Raw genomic sequence first — 25200 nt, forward strand, 5'->3', positions numbered from 1 at the left:
CTGCTCCCAAGTATGGCCTGTGGCCTTCCTTATTTCTACTCATATTTAGCCTTGGACTAGAAGATTCTAGACTCAGCTGGTTCTAGAGTAAATTTGTAGCTATTTTTTTCTCCCTTTTTTCTGGGTATCAGATGGTTTCACCTTGCCCCTGCCTTGTCTAAAGGCTTACCTCAAATATGTGGAATCTCTGAAATGCCACAACTGCCCCTTTTTTAATTAGAAACGCCTTTTCTTTTGAAACTAAAAATTTGGAAAGGTGAGATATAAGGGACTTATTATAATCCTGAATGGTAGAAATTTTCGTAACATCATAATCTGTTCATATATTTTCTAGTTCCCACAAAGTAAGATACATGTCTTCTATTTAAAAATTTTTTAAATATTTATTATTTTTGAGAGAGAGTGCAAGCAGGGGAGGGGCAGAGAGAGAAGAAGACACAGAATCTGAAGCAGGCTCTGAGCTGACAGCTCAGTGCCCAACGTGGGGCTCGAACTCGCAAACTTCAGGATCATGACCTGAACTGAAGTCAGATGCTTAACTGACTGAGCCACCCAGGGGTCCCCTGTCTACTATTTTTTGAAGGGGCCATCTGATTAAAAAATAATTATAACATTTTATTTCCATTGCACTGATTCATATAATGTCTTTTTAATGCTACTTTCTATTAAAATGAGATAACTTCTTTTCACCTGGATAGTAGAAATAGAAATAATGAGAGTACTAAGTGCATTATTCATTCTCTACACAGTCAACAATTAGAGATGTTTTATATCCACATAAAATAGAATGATAGATATTTCCAGACGAGAAGTCTAACTGTAAACATCACAAAACAAGTGCACAGGCAGAAACCAAGATGGAAACATCCAAAAAAAAGAAATGACTCATATTCATAAAAATTGTTAAATATTAAAATATATGTGAAAATCATCTTGGCAAACAATGGCTTTAAAATGTTGAACTGGCTTCAGAAACATAATTTTATATGAAATAAGATTCAGAGACGCTAATAGGTGATTAAACCTTAAAATGTCAGGATGCAAATATTGCTTAAATGTTACTTAGTTCTTATCCCACACTTTGCAAATGAAGACATTTGTGAAGTAAGTATACATTTTATAGTACTTTCTAGAAACTATGTGAAAATTTAATTTTATATGTATTTAAATTATAATCATTGGTCTGTGACATTTACACTAAAAAGCTAATTACCAGCCAAACTATTGAGTACATGAATATGAGTTTTAAATCATAGTACGAAAAGTTCTTTGTTGGTAGAGATTTTTTTCTTGGAGTAGACCTGCAATGTTACATTAGTTCTAGGTGTACAACATAGTAATTCCACAGCTCTGTACCTTATGCTATGTTTACCACCGGTGTAACAGGGTAACTTCTGTCGCCCTACCACACTATTACCGTACCATTGACTGTATTCCCTCTCCTGTACTTTTCATCCCTGTAACTTACTCATTCCCTAATTGGAAGCCTACACCTCCCACTCAACTTCGTCCATTTTACCTCCACCCCCAACAAATCTCCCTCCCCTCTGGCAACTACCAGTTTGTATTCTATAGTTACGGGTCGGTTTCTGCCTTTTTTGTGTGTTTGCTTATTTTTTAGATTACACACATAGGTGAAATTATTTAGAATTTGTCTTATAAGTCTGACTTATTTCTCTTACCATAATATCCTCTATGTCCATCCATGTTGTCTAAAATGGCAAGGTCACTTTCTTGTTTCTTGCTGAGTTACATCGTGTTGTATACAATGCATGTATTATATGCTAATCTTCCTTATCCATCCATCTATCAATGGACCTTTAGATTGCTTCCATATCTGGCTCTTGTAAATAATGCAGCAGTAAACATAGGTTGCACATATATTTTTGTTTTCTAGAGCAAATACCTAGTAGTGGAATTACTATCATGCAGTATTTCTATTTTCAATTTTTTAAGGAATATCCATCCTCTCCCACAGTGCCTGTATCAGTTTACATTCCTGCCAAAGTGCACCAGGGTTCCTTTTTCTCCACATCCTCACCAACATTTATTATTTCTTTTTGCTTTTAGATTCTAGTCATTCTGGCTCTCTGGCTCTCTCCGTTCTACCAGCTTGGAGTGAGCAGAGGCCCGGGTTCTAACCTGCAATGAACGACCCTTGCTTTTTGGCTTTGAAAAAAAAAAATAGATTCTAGTCATTCTGAGTGCTGTGACATAGTATCTTATTGTGGTTTTGATTCGCATTTCCTTGATGATTACTGAAGTTGAGCATCATTTCATATGTCTATTGGCAATGTGTACATCTTCTTTGGAAGAAAGTCTGTTCAGGTCCTCTGGTCCATTTTTTAGTAAGATTATTTTTTTTTATTGTTGACTTATGTAAATTCTTTATATATTTTAGCTACTAACCCCTTATCAGATACATCATTTATTAATATCTTCTCCCATTTAGGGTTGCCCTTTCATTATGTGGGTAGTTTGCTTCACTGCACAGATGCTTTGTTTTTTATTTTGTTATAGTCCTAATATTTTAATTTTGCTTTATTTCCCTTGCTTCAGGAGCCTTATCTAGAACAATGTTGATAAAGCCATGTACAAGTGATTACTACATATGTTTTCTTCTAAAGGTTTTACATTACATACGTTATATTTAGGTATTTAATGCATTTTGAGGGCTTTTTATTTTTTTATTTTGTTTTTAAATGTTTAATGTTTTATTTATTTTTGATACAGAGGGAGACAGAGCATGAGAGAGGGAGGGGCAGAGAGAGAAGGAGATACAGAACCAGAAGCAGCCTCCAGGCTCTGAGCGGACAGCACGGAGCCTGACGCGGGGCTTGAACCCACGAATATGAGATCTGACCTGAGCTGAAGTCAGAAGCTTAACCGACAGCCACCCAGGTGCCCCTTGAGGGCTTTTTAAAAGTTTATTTATTTATTTTGAGTGAGAGAGAGAGAGAGAAAGAGACAGACCACAAGCAGAGAAGGGGCCAGAGAGAGAATACAAAGTAGGCTTTGTGCTGTCAGCTCAGAGCCTGATGTAGGGTCTCAACCCAGGAACTATGAGATCATGACCTGAGCCGAAATCAAGAGTCAGGTCCTTAATTGACTGAGCCATCCAGACATCCCAGATTTTGAGTTTATTTTTGTGTATGGCGTAAGAAAGTGAACCAGTTTCATTCTTTTATATGTAGCTGTCCAATTTGCCCATTGCCACTTATTGAAGAGATGTTTTCCCCACTGTATATTCTTGCCTCCTTTGCCATAAATTAATTGACTGTATAAGCATGAACTTATTTCTGGGCTCTCTGTTTTATTCCATTGCGTTACATGTCTGTTTTTGTGCCAGTACCATTCTGATTTGACTGTTATAAGTTTGTAGTATATCTTGAGATCTGGGATTGTGATACTTCCAGCTTTGTTCTTGCTCAAAATTGCTTTAGCTGTTTGGGAGTCTTTTGTGGTCTCATACTAACATTGGGATTATTCTAAGTCTGTAAAAAATACTGTTCTTTTTTTTCAAATTTTTATTTAAATTCTAGTTAGTTAACATACGGTACAATATTGCTTCCAGTAGTAGAAATCAGTGATTAATGTTGATATCCTTCCTTGATAGTCTTCCCATCCATGAGCATGGTATGTCTTTCCATTACCTTCAGTTTCTTTTGTTACTGTTGTCAGAGTACAAGTCTTTCACCTATTTGGTTAAGTTTATTCCTAAGTATTTTCTTCTCTTTGGCATGATTTTAAGTGAAACTTTTGAAGGTGTCTGAGTGGCTCAGTCAGTTAGGCATCCATCTTCAGCACAGGTCTTGATCTCGTAGTTCATGAGTTGGAGTCCCGCATCCGACTCTGTGCCCAGAGCATGGAGCCCGCTTCAGATTCTCTGTCTCACTGTGTCTCTTCCCCTTCCCTGCCCACAGTCTGTCTCTATCAAAAATAAATAAACATTTAAAAAATTAAAAAGTAGTTGAAATTGGTTTTTTTAGTTTCTTTTCCTGCTGCTTTTTTGTTAGCATTAGAACTGCAACCAATTTCTGTATATTGATTTTGTATCACACAACTTTATTCAATTGATTAGTATTTGTCTAGCTTTCTGGTGTGAATCTTGAGGGTTTTATAGAGAGTCTTATGACCTCTGTAAATAGTGAGTCTTACTTCTTTATAACCAATTTAGAGGCCTTCTATATATTTTTCTTATCTGCTTCTTTGGCTAAGACTTTGAATACCATGTTGAATAAAAGTGGTGAATATAGACACTTTTGTTTTGCTTCGGATCTCAGAGAAAGAGTTGTCGGTTTTTATCATCGAATATGTTAGCTGGGGATTTGTCATCTATGGACTTTATTATGTTGAGGTATATTCCTCTAAACCCACTTTGTTGATAGTTTTTTTTCATGAATGGATGTTGAATTTTGTGAAATACTTTTTCTGCATCTACTGAAATGATCATCTGATTTTTTTTTTTTAATCTGGTGTATCATGCTGATTGATTTACACTTATTGAACCATCCTTGTATTCCTGGAATAAATCCAACTTGATTGTGGTGAAATGTAGTGTGTTAATATAGTTTGAAGATCTGTGCATTTGTGTTTATTATGGATATAGGCCTGTTGTCTTTTGGTTTTTGGTTTTTGGGTTGTTGTTGTTGGTTTTTTTTTTTTGTAGTGTGTTTGTCTGGTTTTTAGCACAAGAGTGATGCTAGTAGTGTAGAATGCATTTGGAAGCTTCCCTTCCTCACCTAGTTTTTGGAATACATTGAGAAGAATAGGTGTTCTTCTTTAAATGTTTGGTATAATTTTTCAGTGTGGGTCTGTCCTTAGTTTGTTGGAAGTGTTCGGATTACTGATTCAATATTGTTACTAGTAATGGGTCTGTTCAGATTCTCTTTGTCTTTCTAATTCAGTTTCAAAAGATTGTATGTTTCTAGGAACTTACCTATTTCTTCTAGGCTGTCCAGCTTGTCAGCATATAATTGTTCATAGTTGTCTCATAATCGTTTGTATTTCTGTAGTGTTAGCTGTTACTTCTCTTTCACTTGTGTTTTACTTATTTGGGTCCTCTCTTTTTCCTCATGACTCAGGCTCATGGTTTATCAATTTTCTTTAACTTTTCAAAGAACCAACTCCTGGTTTTTTTGGTCTGTTCTATTGCTTTCTTTTAATCTCTAATTTATTTATTTTGGTTCTAATCTATATTATTTTCTTCCTTCTACTGGCTTTGGGCTTTGTTCTTTTTCTGGCTCATTTAGGTGTAAGATTAAGTTATTTGATACTTTTCTTGTTGCTTGAGATAAGTCTATATTGCTATAATCTTCCTTAGGACAACTTCTGCTGTATCCCAGAGATATTGGACTGTTGTGTTTTCATTTTCATTTTTCTCCATGTGTTTTTTAAGGTTTCCTCTTTAATTTCTTGGTTGACTCATTTGTTATTTCTAGTTTTGTCCCATTGTAGTCAGAAAAGATACATGATATGATTTTAGTCTTTTTGGATTTATTGATACTTGTTTTGTGATCTAACTTGTGGTCTGTTCTAGAGAATGTTCCCTTTGCAGAACATTCCAGTATACATTGAAAAGAATGTATATTCCACTGTTTGGGTTGGAATGTTCTAAATATATATTTTAAACTTACTAGTTGCCTCAAAGCCACTGTTACTGATTTTCTATCTGGATGGTCTATCCATTGATATAAGTGGGGTGTTAAAGTTTCCTACTATTACTGTATTACTATTAATTTATCCCTTTGTTAAAAGTTAGTTTATATATTTAGGTGCCCTGTGTTGGGTGCATAGCTGTGTACAATTGTTATATCCTTGTGTTGCATTGATCCCTTTATCATTATGTAATGCCCTTTGTTGACTCTTTACAGTCTTTGTGATAGTCTGTTCTGTCTAATAGAATTATTGCTATCCCACCTTTTGGTTTTGGATTTTTGGGGTTTGGGGGTTTTGGGTTTTTTCATTTTTGTTTTGTTGTTTGTTTGTTTGGTTTTGGTCTGCTTGGTGAACTTTTTTCCATCCCTTCACTTTCAGTCTGTCTGCATCCTTAGGTCTGAAGTGAGTCTGTTTTGGGCAGCATATAAATTTGTGTCGTTTTTTTTTATCCATTTCATCTATTGGTATAACTTTCCATAGAGGTATAGGTTGGACCAAGCCATTGGCCTCATGTCTTTTAATGATGATGGAATCTCAGACTGTTCTGATTGTTAGGAGAAGGAATTTGCTCAGAAGCTAAAGTATAAAGAACAAGGAAACTTGGGTTAGAGTTGTTTTTGTCCTCAGCCTTGCTGGACAGAAATGGTGTGTGTGTGTGTGTGTGTGTGTGTGTGTGTGTGTGTGTGTGTGTGACCTTCCTTTCAATGTATACTGGAATGTTCTGCAAAGGGAACATTCTCTAGAACAGACCACAAGTTAGATCACCAAACAGGTATCAATAAATTCAAAAAGACTAATACATACTATCCTAATACAAATTATTTTAGATCACAAAACCTTTACAGGTGTTATGTATAATGTTATAATAGCTGTGAACATACTGAGAAGTAGAATGGGGAAAAAACTATTACTTATTTATACAGACAGGGAAGATGAAACTTAAGTGATTTGCCCATTATTTTTAAAGTCATTGATAAAGTGTTACATAAAGTTTGGTATGTGGATTGGGAGATGGTGGTGCTGCTTTCCTTTAGACAGCATATTCTGGGATGGACTCTTTGAAGTAATATGTGAGCTGAGTCCTAAAAAAGAATAAGAAAGAACACCAGCCTTTCACAGAGACAAGAGAAGAGAGCATTAGAGGAGGAGCAAATAGCAAGCACAAAATAATGTGAAACAGTTAAAAAGACAAAGTCAAGTGCTCTAAATATCTAATAACTGGAGCTTATTTAAGCAAACCATATAGTTATATTATTTATATCCTTCCAATATATTATTTATTGTGAGATTTAGTATTAAGGGAATTTTTAATCTATTATAGCAAATGAGAATGTATGATCACAGTTTTAACTATCATATAATTATAAATATTATTTTAAATTACAAGAAAAATATACAAGAAAGCATATATAATATTAGAGTTTTATTTGAGAGGTGGAATCATACATAATTTATTGCTGATCTACTTGCCATTATTTTACACATTTTAAGCATGTTATTTCTCAACTTCATTTCAGAGAAAGTTTTCACACATCTTTCATCAAAAACAGCATTATCTTGAATATTGAAATTCAGTTAAATATTGGTGTCTTGAATATATTTTTCTGAAAAGTGAATATATTAGAAAGTTAAAATATAATATTGCTACCAAACAATTATTTCCTGCATATTTTGTCAAAACTTCTAATATTATACATAGTAAGACTCATTTTATAAATATACTTAAGGGGCACCTGAGTGACTCAGTTGTTTAACTGTCTGACTCTTGATTTCAGCTCAGGTCATAATCTTACAGGTTCATGATCAAGCCCCTCTTGGGATTCTCTCTCTCCATCTCTTTTTGCCCCTTCCTCTCTCTCTCTGTCTCTGTTTCTGTCTCTCAATAATAAAGAAATAAACATTTAAAAAGTAAGTACATTAAAAAAATACAATTAGAGCTCTGCATGTATCGTGTATGTGTCTCCATACTTCATACCGCTTGGAGGTATTAAGTGGAGAGACTTCCAAAATGGGTAGACCTCCCATGACCACCTGCCAACAGTCACAAAATTTTTTGTTTGTTCATTCCAAACCAGTGACTTTTTAAAAATTCTGTTTCAGACAAAAAAGTAAAAATAGTTTGGGACACACATTGCCACATTGAATTTTAATCTTTTTACACTTTAATGTCATTTTTAGATTTTCTCTAAAATGCACATATTGCTTTTATTTTTCTTAGTTTGAATGCTTAATGTAAATACTGCCTTCATTCACTTTTTACCTTAAAAAATTAAAACATTATTTTGTAAAAGCCATAAAAAGCTAAAGACTTCCATTCTAGATCATTTTCCATTGCCCACAGAATGGATCCTTAGGTGTTTACTTTATAAACCTGACTGTCTAGTAGCCTTTTAAGGAAAAAATTATTTTTATATATGTATATATATATATATATATGTGTGTGTGTGTGTGTGTGTGTGTGTGTGTATGTACGTATATAGAGTAATACATATATAGAACTATATGTCTAGAAATATATAGAGAAAGAAATATGTATCTACAAATATATATCCATATGAAATACATGGCACTGTTCTGTGTTATTTCTGTAAAAGTGGTATTATACTGTATTAAATTGTGTCATAATAGTTTGTTCCCATTGAACCATACTCTATTGCCACATTTTTTGTAATTTTTCTTTTGATATGAATTTTACATACAGTAAAATACATAAATCTTTGATGTTCATTTACTATTTTAACAAATAGACACACCTATGTTTATAATCTCCACTAAGATTTAGAACATCATTCTAAAAAGCTTCTTTATTCCCCTTCCCAGCCAATTTCTCTCTTAGATGCCAGAGCCAACTAATATTCTGATTTCTTTCAATCATAGTGTAATTACACTTGTTCTAGAATTGTACCACTTGGTTCTCATGTGTGTAACCTAGAAGCGAGAGGGTGTTAAGGCACGTTTTGGATCAATAGGAGATGGGCACCAGCAGATGGATTTTTCTCCCTGCATCCGTCAGCAGGCTATAGATCACACTATGTGTAATTGGGACACAGTAGTTCAGAGCCTTCTCCTAAGACTTCATAGTTTGGATTCTGGATAATCCCAGGTAATGCGTCGTATATGTAGAGGTTGATGTTATTTTTAATCTTCTTCCTCGAGTTCACCAGAAGTGTCTGTCTGGTGTCTTTCCAGGATGGCAAGTACATTTTTCTCTTTTACCAATCTTCCTATTCTCTCACTTAAGTCATATTTCTGACCATGTTCTATATGCCAAGCCTTCTTCTAAGTAATAGGAATACAGTGGTTAAAGTAATGTTCTTAATTCATTTCTGATGGCCAGGAGTTATATAGAAATGGCTATGGATTAGCCATTTCTTTGGCTAATTATTTTGCTTCCATTGCTTTGCTCTGACAATAGCAGAAATAATAGTATTTTTAGAAACATGAATATTGGTATATTTATAATAATTTTAGATTCAAAGGTATTTATACCTAATGTGACCACAGGCTCTTTTAGATTCCTAAGACATGGACTTGTAAATGGATAACAGATGTTCTGCAGAGAGAATGTGGAGGACCCTTTGGTTCACAGAAAGTACAGTCTCTCACATTGGGCTACTGACATGTCAGGATTAGCCCCTTGGGCTCATCCCATGCTATTTCCCGCGAATCGCTTAAAGCCCATTGGAATATATAGTTAGTCTATAAGTGGGCAAAGGGTGAATTTCCCAGTTAAAAGCCAATAAGTTGTTGGCAGAAGATGGGAAGAGCGGTTTCCCCAAAAGTGTCCCCAAACCAGACCATATTAGATCTGAATGGTATGTAGGCATTAGGGGAAGAATAGAGGTAAAGAGGTATTTTAGGCAGAAGGAGGAGCTTATGCAAAAGTTCTAAAAGCAGTGAGGAATTTGGTGTAATTGAGAAAGAGAAAGGATAGGTTTTAGAGATGTCATTTAGGGTACTGAGTCAATTCCTGCCTCAAACTAGATGTACTTCTGGACTTTTCAACTCCTGATACCAGCAGATTCCATTTTAACTTTGAGCCACTTTTTTTTTTTTTAAATAGTTTCTTGTGAAATTGGTTTCCATACAACACCCAGTGCTCTTCCCCATAAGTGTCCTCCTCCATCACCACCAGCTCTTTTCCCCCCTCCCACTTCCCCTACAACCCTCAGTTCGTTTTCAGCATTCAGTAGTCTCTCAAGTTTTGCATCCCTCTCTCTCCCCAACTCTCTTTCTCTCTTCCCCTCCCCCTGGTCCTCCATTAGGTCTCTCCTGTTATCCTGTTAGACCTATGAGTGCAAACATATGGTTTCTGTCCTTTTCTGCCTGACTTATTTCACCTAGCATGACATCTAACTTTGAGCCACTTTGAATTGGGTTTTCTGTCACTTGTAACAAAAAGATTTATAACAAGATCTTGCCTTAAATGCCACTACTTCAAAGAGGACCCCAGACTAATTTAAGTTCTTCTGTTTTATGCTTTCTTAGTATCCTTTTATTTTCTTCCTTAGCATACTGTATCCTCAGAGCCTGGGAAAGTGACTTGTACATAGTAGGTACTCAATAAATATTTGTTGAGTGAACCAAGTGGCAAAAACCTGAATGAGAAAGTAGCAACAAAAATAAAGAGAATCATAGTTAAGGAAGTCCAGGGGAACATTGGAACAGTTGAAGAACTAAACTTGGCAAGGATTAGATGTGGGAGGTGAGGAGAAGGAATCAGATCTGAGGGAGAAGTGAATTCAAGTTAGAATATATTAAGATTGGAGTGCTAATATGGTGATTTACAAAAGGCAGTTAGAAATTTGTATTTGGAGATTAGAAGAAGGATAAGATTAAAACAAGATTTTGGTGGCACCAGCATGAAGAAAACAGATACCTAGGACAGTAAGAAAGGATAAGTGCACCGAGGGAAGTAAAAGCACAGAAGACAATCTTTGTAAACACCATTACTGAAGGGACATTGACAAAGAAATGCATATATAAGACACCATTAACAGTAAACAAAGTGTGATATATCCATACAACCAACTATTATTCAGTTATAAAAAGGAATGAGGTGCTGATACATACTGTAACAGAGATAATCTTTGAAAACAGTAAATGAAAGGAGCCAGATCCAACAGGACATGTATTGTATGATTTTGTTTATATGAAATGTTCAGAACAGACAAATCTACAGAGACAGAAAGTAGATTATTGGTTGCCAAGGGTGGGGTGTAGGGGGAGGGAAGAGGGAAATTGGAAGTAACTGATAATGGATATGAAATTTCTTCTTGGAGTGATGAATTTTTTTAATATTAGGTGGTGGTAATGGCTGCACCACCTTATGAATATACCAAAACCACTGAATTGTACACTTTAAAAGGGTGATTTTAGGGTATGTGAATAATATGTCAAAAAAGTCAGTAATAGGCAGAAAATGTATGCAAGACATACTTAGAGAGAAAGGTAGGTAAAGCAGATGGACAGGTACAGTGAAGCCAGAAAAGACAAAGGAAAGTTCATTCTCCCTCCGTCCCTCCCTCCCCTTCTCTTTCTCTCTCCCTCTCTCCCTCTCTCCCTCCCTCTCTCTCTCTCTCTCTCTCTCTCTCTCTCTCTCTCTCTCCAAAAAAGCAAAATGTCTTCCACAGAATAAATGCATTTGTAGTCTTTAAGAACATGGTAACTCGTGCCTTTTAACAATGTGGTTGTGTATGAGCAACTATAAGCATAAATAAAGATATAATGTCTTAATATTTTCCTCTTGGAGCTAACCAGTGAATTGGAATTCCCATTTTTCTTCCCTTAAGTAAATATGGCAGAAGATTTTATAAACGAAGTGAGATTTTTCCAGAATTACTCATGTGTTCGAAGTATTACAAAGCAAGACACTCTTCCTTTCAGACAAGATAGTAATATTTTTAGTGTATGTGATTATTAAATTTAAATGTTTGTACAAAACATGCATAGAATATATGCTGATATGCTGCATTGTTTGTCATTTTATAAAGATTTAATAACATGTGTAGAACATGTAAATTTTTAAAAATAAGTGCTAGCACATTCTTGGTTTTCAAACCAAAACCAGAACATACTCTCAAAAAAAATGACCACCACTACAAAATATTGCAAACATTTTATTTCAAATGCCAAAAATGGGGGTGGTGAGCAATACAACTTATGTAAAGCAAAAGTCATAAGATTTTCTATAAAAAACAGTAAATTTTAGAGCTCATATGTACTCTAAAGAGAGCCAGAAATGGCAGAAATATATTCTTTAAATTTTGCTGAGAACAGGTTTCCATTCTAATTAATTGCTTTTAGTATCCAAAACAAACTTATTTGCAAAAATTTATAAATTCTAGCCTGAGCATTTGGAATTGTTGGCTGTATCTGTGGATCATTTTCAGGTTTTTCAAGTTCCTTAATTTTTTACTTTAACTTGATTTTTATATTTTAGAAATAAACTGATTAGCATTTTGTTTTAATATTCATATTGATTAGGAAAGCAAATAAGTTATACAAAGTTGCATTCCCCAGAGCTTTTAATGGGATAAATATAATTTTTCTAAAAGCCACTATATGGAGAATGATAATATGTACTTCTTGGAAATTTTTCATTTCATACATTCATCAATAAATAGAGTGGAGCCCTGAAAGGATTTTATTTATCAGGCAATACAGTCAATAAATGGTTTCTGAATAACTCTGTTTCTGATGGCCTGGGCAATACTGAGTATTATATCAACCTGCAAAAACTTACAAAGAAAAGGATGATGATGAGTGGGAAAAAATATTCTAAGCAGTTTTGATCACCTCTTAGAGGCATGTACAATCTTCATGTAGTCTCTTCCTTTCTATGAGTATGCTAGTAGATTATAGGACTAAATATTGGGAAGTTTACACTCAAGCTTTTTTTTTTTAACATTTATTTATTTTTGAGAGACAGAGACAGATCATGAGCAGGGGAGGGGCAGAGAGAGAGGGACACACAGAATCCGAAGCAAGCTCTAGGCTCCGAGCTGTCAGCACAGAGCCCACCAGGGGACTCGAACCCACAAACTGAGATCATGACCTGAGCCAAATTCGGATGCTTAACCGACTGAGCCACTCAGGTGCTCTCCACTCAAGCTTTTGAATTTCAGAACCCCAGTGTTCATTTGAGACCCCATGAATTCTGGTTTTTCCTTTACGATGGGTTGCAGGAACTTAGTGTGTTTCTTTTTTTATTTTTTTTTAATTTTTTAAATCTTTATTTTTGAGAGAGAGAGACATAGAGAGACAGAGAGACAGAGTGTGAGCAGGGCAGGGGTAGAGAGAGAGGGAGCCACAGAATCCAGAAGAGGCTTAAGGCTCTGCACTGTCAGCACAGAGACCCACATGCGGCTCAGACCCAAAAACATGAGATCTTGACCTGAACTGAAGTCAGACACTTAACCGACTGAGCCACCCAGGCATCCTGTTGTGTGTTTCTTCTTTTACAGCTATTAACTACTGACATGTATACTCGAGACCTTGGGATGTTATTTAAATGTTTTTGTTTTTGTTTTTAACTAAAACAAGCACTCAGGTCAGGACAACTAGATTGTTTTGACGTTGATTCCTAGAGCTAACTCTAATCTAAAGCTGTATTTCTGTCTTGTAAAGTGATTAATGTAAAAAACAATTCAGATACAGTAATCGTCAGTCTATCTAGAATAGCTTATCAAAGAGATGTTCTAATTAGTTGAATATTTATATTAAACAACCCCATATGGATCACCAACTATCAAATAATTTTAATGTAGAAAATAAACCTAAAACTCTATTGAAGATGAGTTAATCTTTCCTTGATGCTTTAGAGGTCACCTCAGAGTATTACAGTAGCTCTTGCTTTTCATTTTTTAAAAATTATTTAATGTTTACTTATTTTTTGGAGAGAAAGACAGAACATGAGTGGGGGAGGGAAGGACAAAGAGAGAGGGAGACACAGAATCTGAAGCAAATCCCAGGCTCTGAGCTGTCAGCGGGGCCAAACTCATAAGCCATGAGATCATGACCTGAGCCAAAGTCGGACACTCAACCAATGAACCACACAGGCACCCCTCTTGCTTTTCATTTTAAATGAAGTTAGTTATTATCTATTAGAACTTTAAATATTAGGCTGATTGATTTTTCTATTGATACTTTGATGTATCTAGATGTCGCTTTTTGAAGGAAATGTTAATCTCCCTCTCTCCTCCTTAGAGTTTGCCACCTCTTCCTTCCTCCCTCCCCCCTCCTTCCTTCCTTCCTTCCTTCCTTCCTCCCTCCCTCCCTCCCTCCCTTCCTTCCTTCTTTCCTTCCTTCCTTTGTCGATCTTAGAGCTTTTATTTCTTTAGATCCCAGATAGATGAGAACTTGCCATAATTTAGACCCTGCATTATTTTTTCCTCTAATTATCTTGCTTAGTATAATCACTGATAAGATTGTTGCCAATATTCCAATTTACTAAATACTTGCGTACTTCAGTGTAGTATCTGCTATAGGCCTATAGCCCAAATCACCTTAGCTTTCTATCTCCTAGTATATTAGTTCTCATACTTTCTGGTCTCAAGATCCCTTTAAAATCTTAAAAGTTACTGAGAACCCCAAAGAGCTTTTGTGTATATGGATTATAAATATTTACCATATTATAAATTAAAACTGAGAAAAAATTTTAAATATTAACTCATACAGAGATAATAATAAACCATGGCATATATTATGAAATATAATTTAATCAAAAATGGAGAAGAATGGCATTTGTTTTAATATTTTCAAATATCTCTAATACATGGCTTAATAAACAAAAGATGTCTCACATCTGTGAGACATATGATCTGTTGCCATATGATGTTTTGATTTAAGCATGTGAAGAAAATCCAACCAGACACATAGTCAGAAAAAAGAATAGTATTATAATAGCTTTTCAAGATGATTTTGGATACTTGTCTTTGATATCATACCAAAACTTGACAAGTGCTAGATTATTAAAGTCTAGCTACAATATGAATTCTCACACTTGATGTGAACATTAAATATTCTGTTACATTAAAATCCCTTGGTCTGTCTTTTCACTTTGAGTGGTTCATTTACTCCTGCATCATTTTATAATATCATGCATTAGACATGTGGGAGCTCTTGGTTCACTGAGTTATGCAGCTCTCCTAAATGTTGTCATATTTCATTAACCTCGATCAAAAAAATTGGTAATACCATCTCTTCAGAAAAGTCTGTAAGTACTGGGAAGCTATAAGTATACAGAAGCTTTCCAGAATTTTGATTTTTTTGTTTGCTTGAAAGCTCAAAATTTACCATTTTATTTGTGACAGACACGATTTATTTCCTTTGAAGTGACAGATTTGCCTTGTTCCTTTTTGTGAAAATGTCTGCCAAATAACCAATTCTGAATAATCAGTTGTCCAGCCATTGTTTATTACATAAAGATGATAGTATTCCATGGAAAAAACAGCTAGTTCAGCTCACAACTAAAACAGTCACAAAAGGTTCTTTTTCTTAAAGTAATCATTATGCCTTGATATGCAATAGAAATGCATTCTGTGTACTTCCTATTTCACAAGGAGCATTAAAAGATAAATATTCAATTAATCAAAGTTAATCTTTTTCCTGCTTCATTAAGGACATTGTTTTTTTCAAAAAATTTAATGTTTATTTATTTTGGAGTGAGAGAGACAGAGTGTAATGAGGGGAGGGGCAGAGAGGGAGACAGAATCTGAAGCAGGCTCCAGGCTCTGAGCTGCAAGCACAGAGCCCAATGCAGGGCTCAAGCCCATGGGCCATGAGATCATGACCTGAGCTGAAGTCAGCTGTTTAACCCACTGAGCCACCCAGCGGCCTCAAGGGCTTTCTTAGCAGAAATTGGCTTTTGGTTTTTTCCTCCTCTGCCTGTGGTGGAATACACACACACACACACGCACACACACACACACTAAAATTAGGTAAAAATATTAATTTACTGTAATTATATTCATTGCTTCCTTTGGGGACAATTTTAAGTACAATAAAATTATAATATTAATGTCAACTCATACTTTTAAAGAAAATAGAATTATAAAAATATATTTTTAAAAAGAATAAATATGTAACACTGCTGGAAAATAAGACTGCATAACTTGAGAGGACCACAGCATTTCAGGAATATCTAAGGGTGGAAGGCACTTTGCATTTATGTAGAAAATGAAGCAACTTGTTTTTATAAAGGCCAAGGAATAAGCTGATATAGAATTAAGAGCAGTTCTCATTAGAGATTTGGAGTAACTTCAAGATCAATCAGAAGGAAACTTGAATCCATACTGCTAGGTGAAAGAAGCTAGTTTGAAACGATTATATCCCATGTAACTCCTATTTTAAGACATTTTGGAAAAAGAAAACTATATACAGACAGGTCAGCAGTTGACAGGGGTTGGGGAAGAGGTAAAAGTGATGAATAAGTGGAGCACAGGGGTGCAGTGAAACTCTTCTATATGGTACTGCAATTGTGGATACCCGACATTATCCATTTGTTAAAATCTGTAGAATGTACAAAACCAAGAGTGAACCCTAAGCCTATGGACTTCAGTTCATAGTAATGTATCAGTATTGGTTATTAACTTCAAAAATGTACCGTTATAATGGTAACAAAAGGTTAAACTGTGTGTGTGTGTGTGTGTGTGTGTGTGTGTGTAAGGCAGTATGGGGGGATTCTCTATTTTCTGTATATTTCTGTAAAAATAAAACTCTTAAAAAGACAAATATAAGATATTATTAAATATGACAGCAGCAAACATTGTTCTGAATGTTTATGTTTATATATCTATACACTCACACATACATATATATACACACATATATATAAACTCTTTTACTCTTTTCAACAACTGTGAGCTAGGTACTTTTAGTATCTCCACCTTACAAATGAGAAAAGTAATACTCCAGGGAGTTTAGTAATTTGCATAAGGTCACCCAGGCAAGTGTCAGAGCCCAAACAGGCTCTGGAGTCTTGCTCCTATTCACTGCCCTACTAGCAGTTATTAAAAAATAGTAGTTAGAAGAATAAGGCTAAATGTAGCAGTGACCACAGTGTAGTAAATGAGCTCAGTGGTACTGCTGCTTTGTTGTTATTATTCCTAATAAAAACTCTTGGTCTGTTGATTTTTATGCTAGTTTTTACTGATTTTTTAAGCTGATTGCTTTATATTATTTAGCAGTTTATTTTCTCCTTTTCTGAGACTGGAGGCCCCTAGAAAGGAATGTGAAAGACTGTGTTTGTTCTTGGCAGGGCGGTTTCCATGGGGTCGAAAGTAGTTGTTCACTGGGCACCTATTATATTCATATGATAATTTTTAGAGCAGTGCCTTGAAATTTTACTTCCCTGTAGATCCTATCTAAATTTGTCTTTTTCTCTTAACCTATATCATAATCATCACCAGTTCACATTTATTGTTGGGTAGGATGTTTTGAAGTTCCCTAACTCACGTAAGAGTGTGGTGAACAGTGCTGCCCCAGATCATAAGCTGCTCGCATTCAAATCCTAGCTTCACCACTGGAGTTTGAGTTATTGAGCTCTCAATTTTTCAGTTTTCTTTATTCTCAAAGATAATGAGAGTAATAGTACCTGCTTCATAGGGGCTTTGTGTTAAGGAAAGTAGTTAATATGTACAACTTTAATGGTCTTATTTCTAAGTACCAAAGTATTTCATGGGAAGCATAAGATAAATGTTTAGTTCCTTGGCAAAGGTACTGTGTAAACGTGGACATTTTATGCTGTGTTCATATCATTTGGGTTTATAAATAGGTATTTCTTTTACAATCTTTTGTCTCTTAACACCCATTTGTTTTTAGATCTAATCATAAAAACTACACAGAGGAAAATTAGAATCTCTCTCATACAAATGCTTGTTTATCTCCTCTCCTCTTAATATTTTTCTGAATGAATATCCTACATCTTTTAACCGTACTTCCTAGGAGGTGGTTTCAGAACTCATGCTGCCCTGGCCTTTGGTGTTTCTATGGGTAACTCGTTTGTGTGTGTTCCTTAAAGCAGCTACAAATGTGTTGTGATCTTTGTACCATGAGAGACGCATAAACCCACACCATACTGCACTTCAAGTTTGATTTGCTTTTTAAGTAACTACATCATGCACTAAGCTTAGTTAGGTCAGTTAAAATCCAGATAAAATCCCTAGCTCTTCTTCACATAAATTACTTTGGCTAAATTTTATTCATCCTATAGGTGTGCAGTTTATTTTGGAGTCTTCAGTTAGGAATTTCTGTGTATCTGTTAAATTCAATCTTGATTTCAGCCCAGCTACCTATGGAGACTTTAAAAAATCTTGACCCTGCCAACTGGTTTAGCCTAGTGTACATTATTAGATTATTTGCTAATGGCGTATCTTATTCCAGAGAGGATTTGGGTTCTTAACTAGCCAACTGTCTTTTCTGCCCCTTTCCCTACATTTCTGATGTCTTCATCTATGACAATTTAAATACTGAGGAGGTAAAGGTGAATTCATGGACATACCTATTAAAAAAAACCTCTTTTTTATGTTGATAGTGATCCATTAATGAGTTTTTTAAATTTTTTTAATGTTCAGCAAACTGGAATTTAAATTAAAACTTAAAAAATGTAACTATCCATCCAACAGCAAATTTGCTATTATACAACCCTACATTTCTGCAGTCTGGAGATAAACCCACTGGAATTCTATCCTTGAAATACTTTGTCTTCTTGTATAACAGTATTTATTACCAGATATGTGCACTTTCCTGAATTAATGAAAACTCTTAAGCCTTTTTAACTGCTTAAAATATCGTGAATTTTACAGGTCTTTATATATGTTATTTCTGTTTTTGAGGATCGATTCACTTAGCTCAAATAATAGAGGAATAGTTCCAACCTCATTTTCTATTTTCAGACTTACATTAACGTTATTTTCAAAATATTATTGTCTTTTTAAAGAGCAATGCTTTTATTTCCTTGTGTATTTTAATGAAGTCTAGTTACTTTTGTTGTATGTGTAAAGTACTTTGTAGAAATAAAATTCTGCACAAATATTTGGGTCACAATTTGAAATGCTTTAACAAGTTCCACAAATGATGGGTTTTTTTTTAATGCCATGAGTTTCTTCAAGGTTAATTAGTTCAAATCTCAAGGCACAGTCCTGAGAGTCCAATGCAAGCAGAATAAGCTGGCACTATGAAATAAAACTTAGGTAAGTCAGCATCTAGGTTCATAGATGTTTTTGTCTGGGATGCCCAATTCAGTACTAATCATTTACTTATATCTTTCATTTTGCAAATATCTTTTAAGTTTAGGAGAGAACACTGATAAAAATGAGTAAAAAAATCATGGATTCTATTGTCTTTCCTACAGATTTTTCTTTATTATTGTTCAGATCATAGCTACAAGGTTTCTTTCGGTGAGAGACATTTACTTCATATCCTTTCTGTATTGAACTTTGTTTATATTATATGGGATTTCACAGAATGCTCTTTATCTAGTGGATTACTTCATTTAATTCTCACATCATCCTCGCAGATAGGGAAATTGTGAGCCTAAGTAACAGGCATCCTGTCACCAGGCCTGCCATTGCTAACCTCTCAGACGCCTCTTTTCTCTCGCTACCTCTTTCTTAACCATTCTTTTTGGGAGGTGGGAATCAGCTGCAAGGTTGATCCCCAGATTGCTACAAGTCTCTTTGTCTTGTCTATTTCCTGACATATGTTAGGCTTTGGCTGTGTCTTGGCCTTGAGGTCCAGGAAGGGACAATGTATAGAGCGGAGAATGCCTGCATGGTCTGGGGATGCAGAATGATATTTTCTCGCCCTTTTTATCAGATGCAGGGGCCCACAGAAGGCTGGTGGCAATCACCTTATTTGCTGTGGTGGGAGTGGGATCAATGGGGAATCTGTAGTCCTGGACTAGTATCCTTGACACTTACTTAACTAGTACTGGTTAAATAGAGATACTGGTTACTTCAATATGGTTGGGTATATTTTAGCATTATATAAAAATACTAAAAATACTTTTTAAGAAGAATAATTAAGACTTACGGATTTTTCATGTGTGTTTTGAGTTTCTTGTCACTTTGCCTGATAGCCTGTCCCTTGAAATATGTCACACAAACAGATATTATGTGCTTCCCATAAATATTTTCACTCATTTTAACAAAATGTAAAGGCGATCTCTCTTCCTCCAGGAAACCAGTCTCATACTGAACTAAGAGAAATGATTTTTGCTTCTGTTTTGCAGACTGTGAATAATGAGATGAGTACAGATGATGACAATGAATATGCAGAAGAAAAGGAAAGTTACATCTGTGCAGTGTGTCTGGATGTTTATTTCAACCCGTACATGTGTTACCCTTGCCACCACATATTCTGTGAGCCCTGCTTACGGACTCTTGCCAAAGACAATCCTGCGAGCACTCCCTGCCCGCTGTGCCGGACGATTATTTCCAGAGTCTTTTTCCAGACAGGTAACTGTTCTCTTTCCCTAACGCGATTGCCTGATTATTCTGACTACAGTTTTGTTCTCATTCTTAAGGTACTTTATAAATGATTATGAGAACATTATTGAAAATCATATACAGGATGATTTCTTATTCTCCACTTTATAAAACAGTGGATGCCCAACTCATAGAACTGTGTGAAAAATCATAGAATTTTGGATGAAAAGAAGTTCTCCTGTCTAATCCCCTACTTGATGAGATCTTTTCTAAGTTACTCTAACCAGTTGTTCAGTCTTGTCTTGGACATTTCCAGTGTCAAGGACATTTCATTAAAACTTGAAACGGCTCTGTTGATTATTTATTCCTCATGTCTGCCTTTCAGTTCTACTCATTCTTTGGCCCTTTTTATTTCCTCTGGAGTCTCAGAAAATAATTCTGTAAATATCTGAAGAAAACTTGTATGCCTTTCCCTCACACTCCATGTCTTTTCAACATCCTTACTGTTCTAAGGTTTTTCTTCTTGAATGAGAAGTAAAATGGGAGCAAGGATTTGTTTAACTAATTATCAGTAAAGATGAAATATAACATAATTTTTTAAACATACTAATGGAGGGGTGCCAGAGGGGCTCAGTCGATTTAAGTGTCTGATTCGGCTCAGGTCATGATCTCTCACTTCTTGAGTTCAAGCCCCACATCAGGCTCTGTACTGACAGCTCAGAGCCTGGACCCTGCTTTCAGATTCTGTTTCCCTCTCTCTCTGCCCCTTCCCTGCTTGCACTCCACGTGTCTCTCTCTCCCAGAAATAAATAAACATTAAAAATAAATACTAATGGAGTGAGGAAAAATTAATGAATGTGCAACATAGAGAATTGCTAAGGAAAAGGGGAAGAATGATAGAAGTAAGTAGAGATAATACTTAGTGGCACACTACTGTGTGCCATACGTTACAAGAAAAAATGCTGTCTCCACGTTCTGCAGGTGAGGGAGGATGAGCAGATACATAAGCCCAATGACCCTCCATAGGAACTGTAATTAGGTAAAGCATTTGGTTTTAAATATTCTGCCTCCTAAGGAAAAATAAAATTAAGTACACAATTTAAATGATTCTCATGATTCATTAAAAGAAGCATCCCACTTCCTAAGAATAAACTAAAGTTTTTCTGGCACTTGAAAAGGAATTTTTTATGTGATTTCTCTTCCAGGGCATACTGACAAATGGAGTAGGCAGTGTCCTCAAAAACATCCTCAGAGCAAGTGCCGTGTCGGGTTTCCTGACACTCTGTCTTCTGGTATACTTTGATAAAAGCTCAGGAAATGCCAGAGTATAAATTAGGGAAAGTGACATTGCTAGTAGCCAAAACATTATGGTCTAGTTTTCTTATAGAAATAACTTGTTAAATTATATAAGTAATACAATTTCATTATGAAAAAATCAGAAGATCCAGTTAAAATTCTAAGCTCAAAATCCTCTATACTCCTAACATTTAAAAACCACACTGAGTGAGTATATTTCCATAATATTTTACATACATGTTCTTAATTATTTTTCTTACAGGGAAAAATATGTGACTGTATTGTACATAAGGCTTTTAATCTGCTTGGTTTTACCTCAAACTCTTGTGATTATATCATGATATACTTAAGCTACCAATATTATGGGAATTTAGTTTTTTGTCATTTAGTTAATTGCTGATATTTGGAGATAAATACTTGCACACATTTCTGAGTATTTCTTTGTAAGGGATTTCCAGAAGTAGAACTGGTAGTTAAAGCTGTTGTGTGTTTTGAAGCTATGTATATGTTGCAAAACTGTGCTCACACATTATTGTAAGCAGCTTTATACAAGACTTATTTTCTCCGCATTCAGGACATTGCTTTTCTTTTTAAATCCCTAGCCATGACCTTTGCTGATTTTTCTTATGGTTTGTTCATCTTTTTCGTGTTTATTAACAAGATTATTTTAAACTAGTGTCAGCTTTTGTCATATGTGGTAAATCATTTTCCTGTTTTGTCATTTGTATTTTAGTTATGTTTGTATTTTATGGATGTGCCAAACTTTTATATTTTTATGTAGTCTCATGTAGCAACATCGGTCTTTAATATTTCTAATTTTAAAGTTAGGAGTTAAAAGGCCTTACCCATTAACTACAGAATTATATAAACATTCTCTTTATCCACATTTAGGTTTTTTAAGTTTCCATTTTGTCCTCCTAACCCACATTTAACTCCATTTAGCATCTTGTGTGATACCTGATTTAAGGATGGAGTACATTTGGGGTGCCTGGGTAAGCCAGTCATTTCAGCTTCTGCCTTTTGATTTTGGCTCAGGTCATAATCTTGCAGGATCTTGAGCCCTGCATTGGGCTCCAGGCTGACAGGAGGGATTCCCTCCCCCCCTCCCCCACTCATGCAAGCCTTCTCTAAACAAACAAACAAACAAACAAACATTTAAAGAAAAAGAATAGAGTACTTTTTTTTCCCTGTCTTTCCATTTGTTGAACAATCCCTTTTTCCTATCTTAACTGAATTGTCATTCTTTTACAAAGTGATAACAATTACTACAGTGTAAGTGTGTTTCTTGGCACCTTTTTCTTTTCCATTCATATTTCTATCTTGCCCTCTACCTCTTCAAATTAGGCTAGACTGTATGGTTTAATCATTCACAAGTAAATTAAAATTATAAGTTATTTGGGGATAATTTATATTTTTAACTGACATTGATGTAGTGAGTGATTGTTATTATGGGATGTCATCTTTAAATTTCTGCAATTTCCTTCCTAAAGGCTCTGCACAATTCTTATTAGTTTTCTCCCTATATATTTTTGTTGTTGCTATTGTAAATGCATTTTATTTTCCTCTTCTGGCTTCAAATGCTTTTGGTGATACTTTGGAGAAGTTAGTGTACAGTCTTAGAGTATTCTTTTAACCTTACTGAACCCTGACAGTTACTTATTAAGTGAATGAATCCTCTCAGTTACTAAATGTCACCATTCCAACTGCAGACAGAATGGGGTAATTACTGTCAAAGGTCACAGTGGGAAAGCTGTCATTTCCTAAAGGAGCTCAAGATATTTGGCCAATGTTTCAGGGGTTAGTTCTAACATAATTCTGTTATTATCCAGAGATGATAATGAAATTCTCCCAGATTTATTCCATAGAGTGTACCTCAGCAAAATGGTTTTAAACTTGAAGTATAACATTGACTAGGCGATTTTGCTTAAATTAGCACTATCAGTTGTGATCTTGTTAAAGTAGGCAACACATGGGAAGGTGGGGAGAGGAAGTGGGGAAGGGTAAGTAGAAGAAAGAGTAGAAGGAGTTGATAAGTATTTTTTTTCAGTAAGTGAAGATATACTGTTGAAAGTTGATAGAAAAAAATGGTACTTTTTACTACTTTGTAGACACTATTGGTTGCTAATCAGTATCCATTATATCCTTCTTTTCTAAGATAACTCTGAGTTTTATTCAAATATCCAACTCCCCCAACATAGGCCAGGTGGCTCCTGGGTAACAGACCTCATCCTTGCCTCCCTGGTAATCTATTCCCTTTGCCAGTCATCAGTTTACAGATCTGCATGTGGTCCAGTTTGGACCAAGATGATGAGAACAAAGTTTGTCTTTACTCTTAAGACATGAGATAGAAAAGCCATTCTCTCTCCCATTGGACATAAACAAGACAGTGTATAACAGAGATAGTTCTTGGTGGCTATCTTATGAATGAGTGGGGAACCTGCTTGTTACAAAACCTTTATTTATTTATTTATTTATTTATTTATTTATTTATTTATTTTAATAAAAATTTTTTTGAGAGACAGTGCAAGCAGGGGAGGGTCAGAGAGAGAGAGGGAGTTATAGAATGTGAAGATAGGCTTTAGGCTCTGAGCTAGCTGTCAACACAGAGCCCAACGAAGGGCCCAAACCCACGAACCGTGAGATCATGACCTGAGCCAAAGTCAGATGCTTAACCACTGAGCCACCCAGGTGCTCTGCCTTTATTTTTGAGGGCAGAACTGAGGAAAGAAAGGAACATGAGGTCTTGATAACATTGTTTAACCACTGAGTCAGCCAGCTTTGAAGCCCACACTACCTTTGGATTTCCTATTCCATTAAATATTAAATTACTAATTAACTAATACAGTTTGAGAAAATTTTGTTAGTTTCAACCAAGAGCATCCTAACCAATAAAAGCATACTAATAAAAGGTAGTCAGCAAAGACACTAAAAATGATAGGATTCACAAAATTTTGAAAGATCAAAAAATAATATAAAAAGACTTAAATCCTCTTAGAAGGACATCAGTCATATTTAAAGATATTAAATAGTAAAGAGGTTTCTGGAATGGTTGTATGAGAAGCTCAATCCTTACCCCACTAAAACAACCATTTAACTATACCTATATATAACTATATATAACATATAACAACCACTATAACACTATTCTTGTAAAAGATTATAAGAACATCAAGACCCTGAAGCATTTGGATATCCACATGCAAAAGAAAAGGTGACTTTGGAGCCCTACTTTATACTCTTTACACATACACACACAAACCTACACACACACATGCACACATGCTAATTAAACTGGAACAAAGACCTAAATATAAGAGGTAGGAATGTAAAACAGTTAGATGAAAACATAAGTGTAAAGCTTTTTTTTTATATAGTTTATTGTCAAGTTGGTTTTCATGTAACACCCAGTGCTCATCCCAACAAATGCCTTCCTTCATGTCCATCACCCCCCTTCCCCGCTTCTCCTCCCCCATTGGCCCTCAGTTTGTTCCCAGTATTCAAGAGGCGTAAAACTTTTTGAAATTGGATTTGGCAGTGGGTTCTTAAATGTTGCACCTAAAACCCAACCAAACAGAAAACCAGGTAAATAAGATTTTATCAAAGTTGAAAGCTTGCGTGCTGCAAAGGGTATTATCAACAAGATGAAAAGAAAAGCACAGAATGAAAGAACCTATTTGTAACATCCATATGTGACAAGGATCTAGTATCTAAAATATACAAAGAATTCTTATACCTCAACAATATAAAGGCCACCCAATTTCAAAATGGGCAACGAGTTTGAATCAACACTTCTCCAGAGAAGATTAAAAAAAAAAAA

General features: G+C 35.2%; 1 protein-coding gene across 2 annotated transcripts in view; it reads left to right on the forward strand.

Moving 5' to 3' along the window:
* RNF180 (ring finger protein 180) overlaps nucleotides 1-25200 on the forward strand; it is a 216940-nt gene that overhangs the window by 88354 nt on the left and 103386 nt on the right. For both annotated transcript variants that reach the window (XM_029942311.1, XM_029942310.1), the window contains exon 4: nucleotides 19892-20117. In XM_029942311.1, coding sequence (XP_029798171.1) covers nucleotides 19892-20117 — 226 coding nt within the window. The remainder of the gene's footprint in view (nucleotides 1-19891; nucleotides 20118-25200) is intronic.

Source organism: Suricata suricatta, chromosome 6 (genome assembly GCF_006229205.1).
Source record: "Suricata suricatta isolate VVHF042 chromosome 6, meerkat_22Aug2017_6uvM2_HiC, whole genome shotgun sequence".
Taxonomy (NCBI): Eukaryota; Metazoa; Chordata; class Mammalia; order Carnivora; family Herpestidae; genus Suricata; species Suricata suricatta.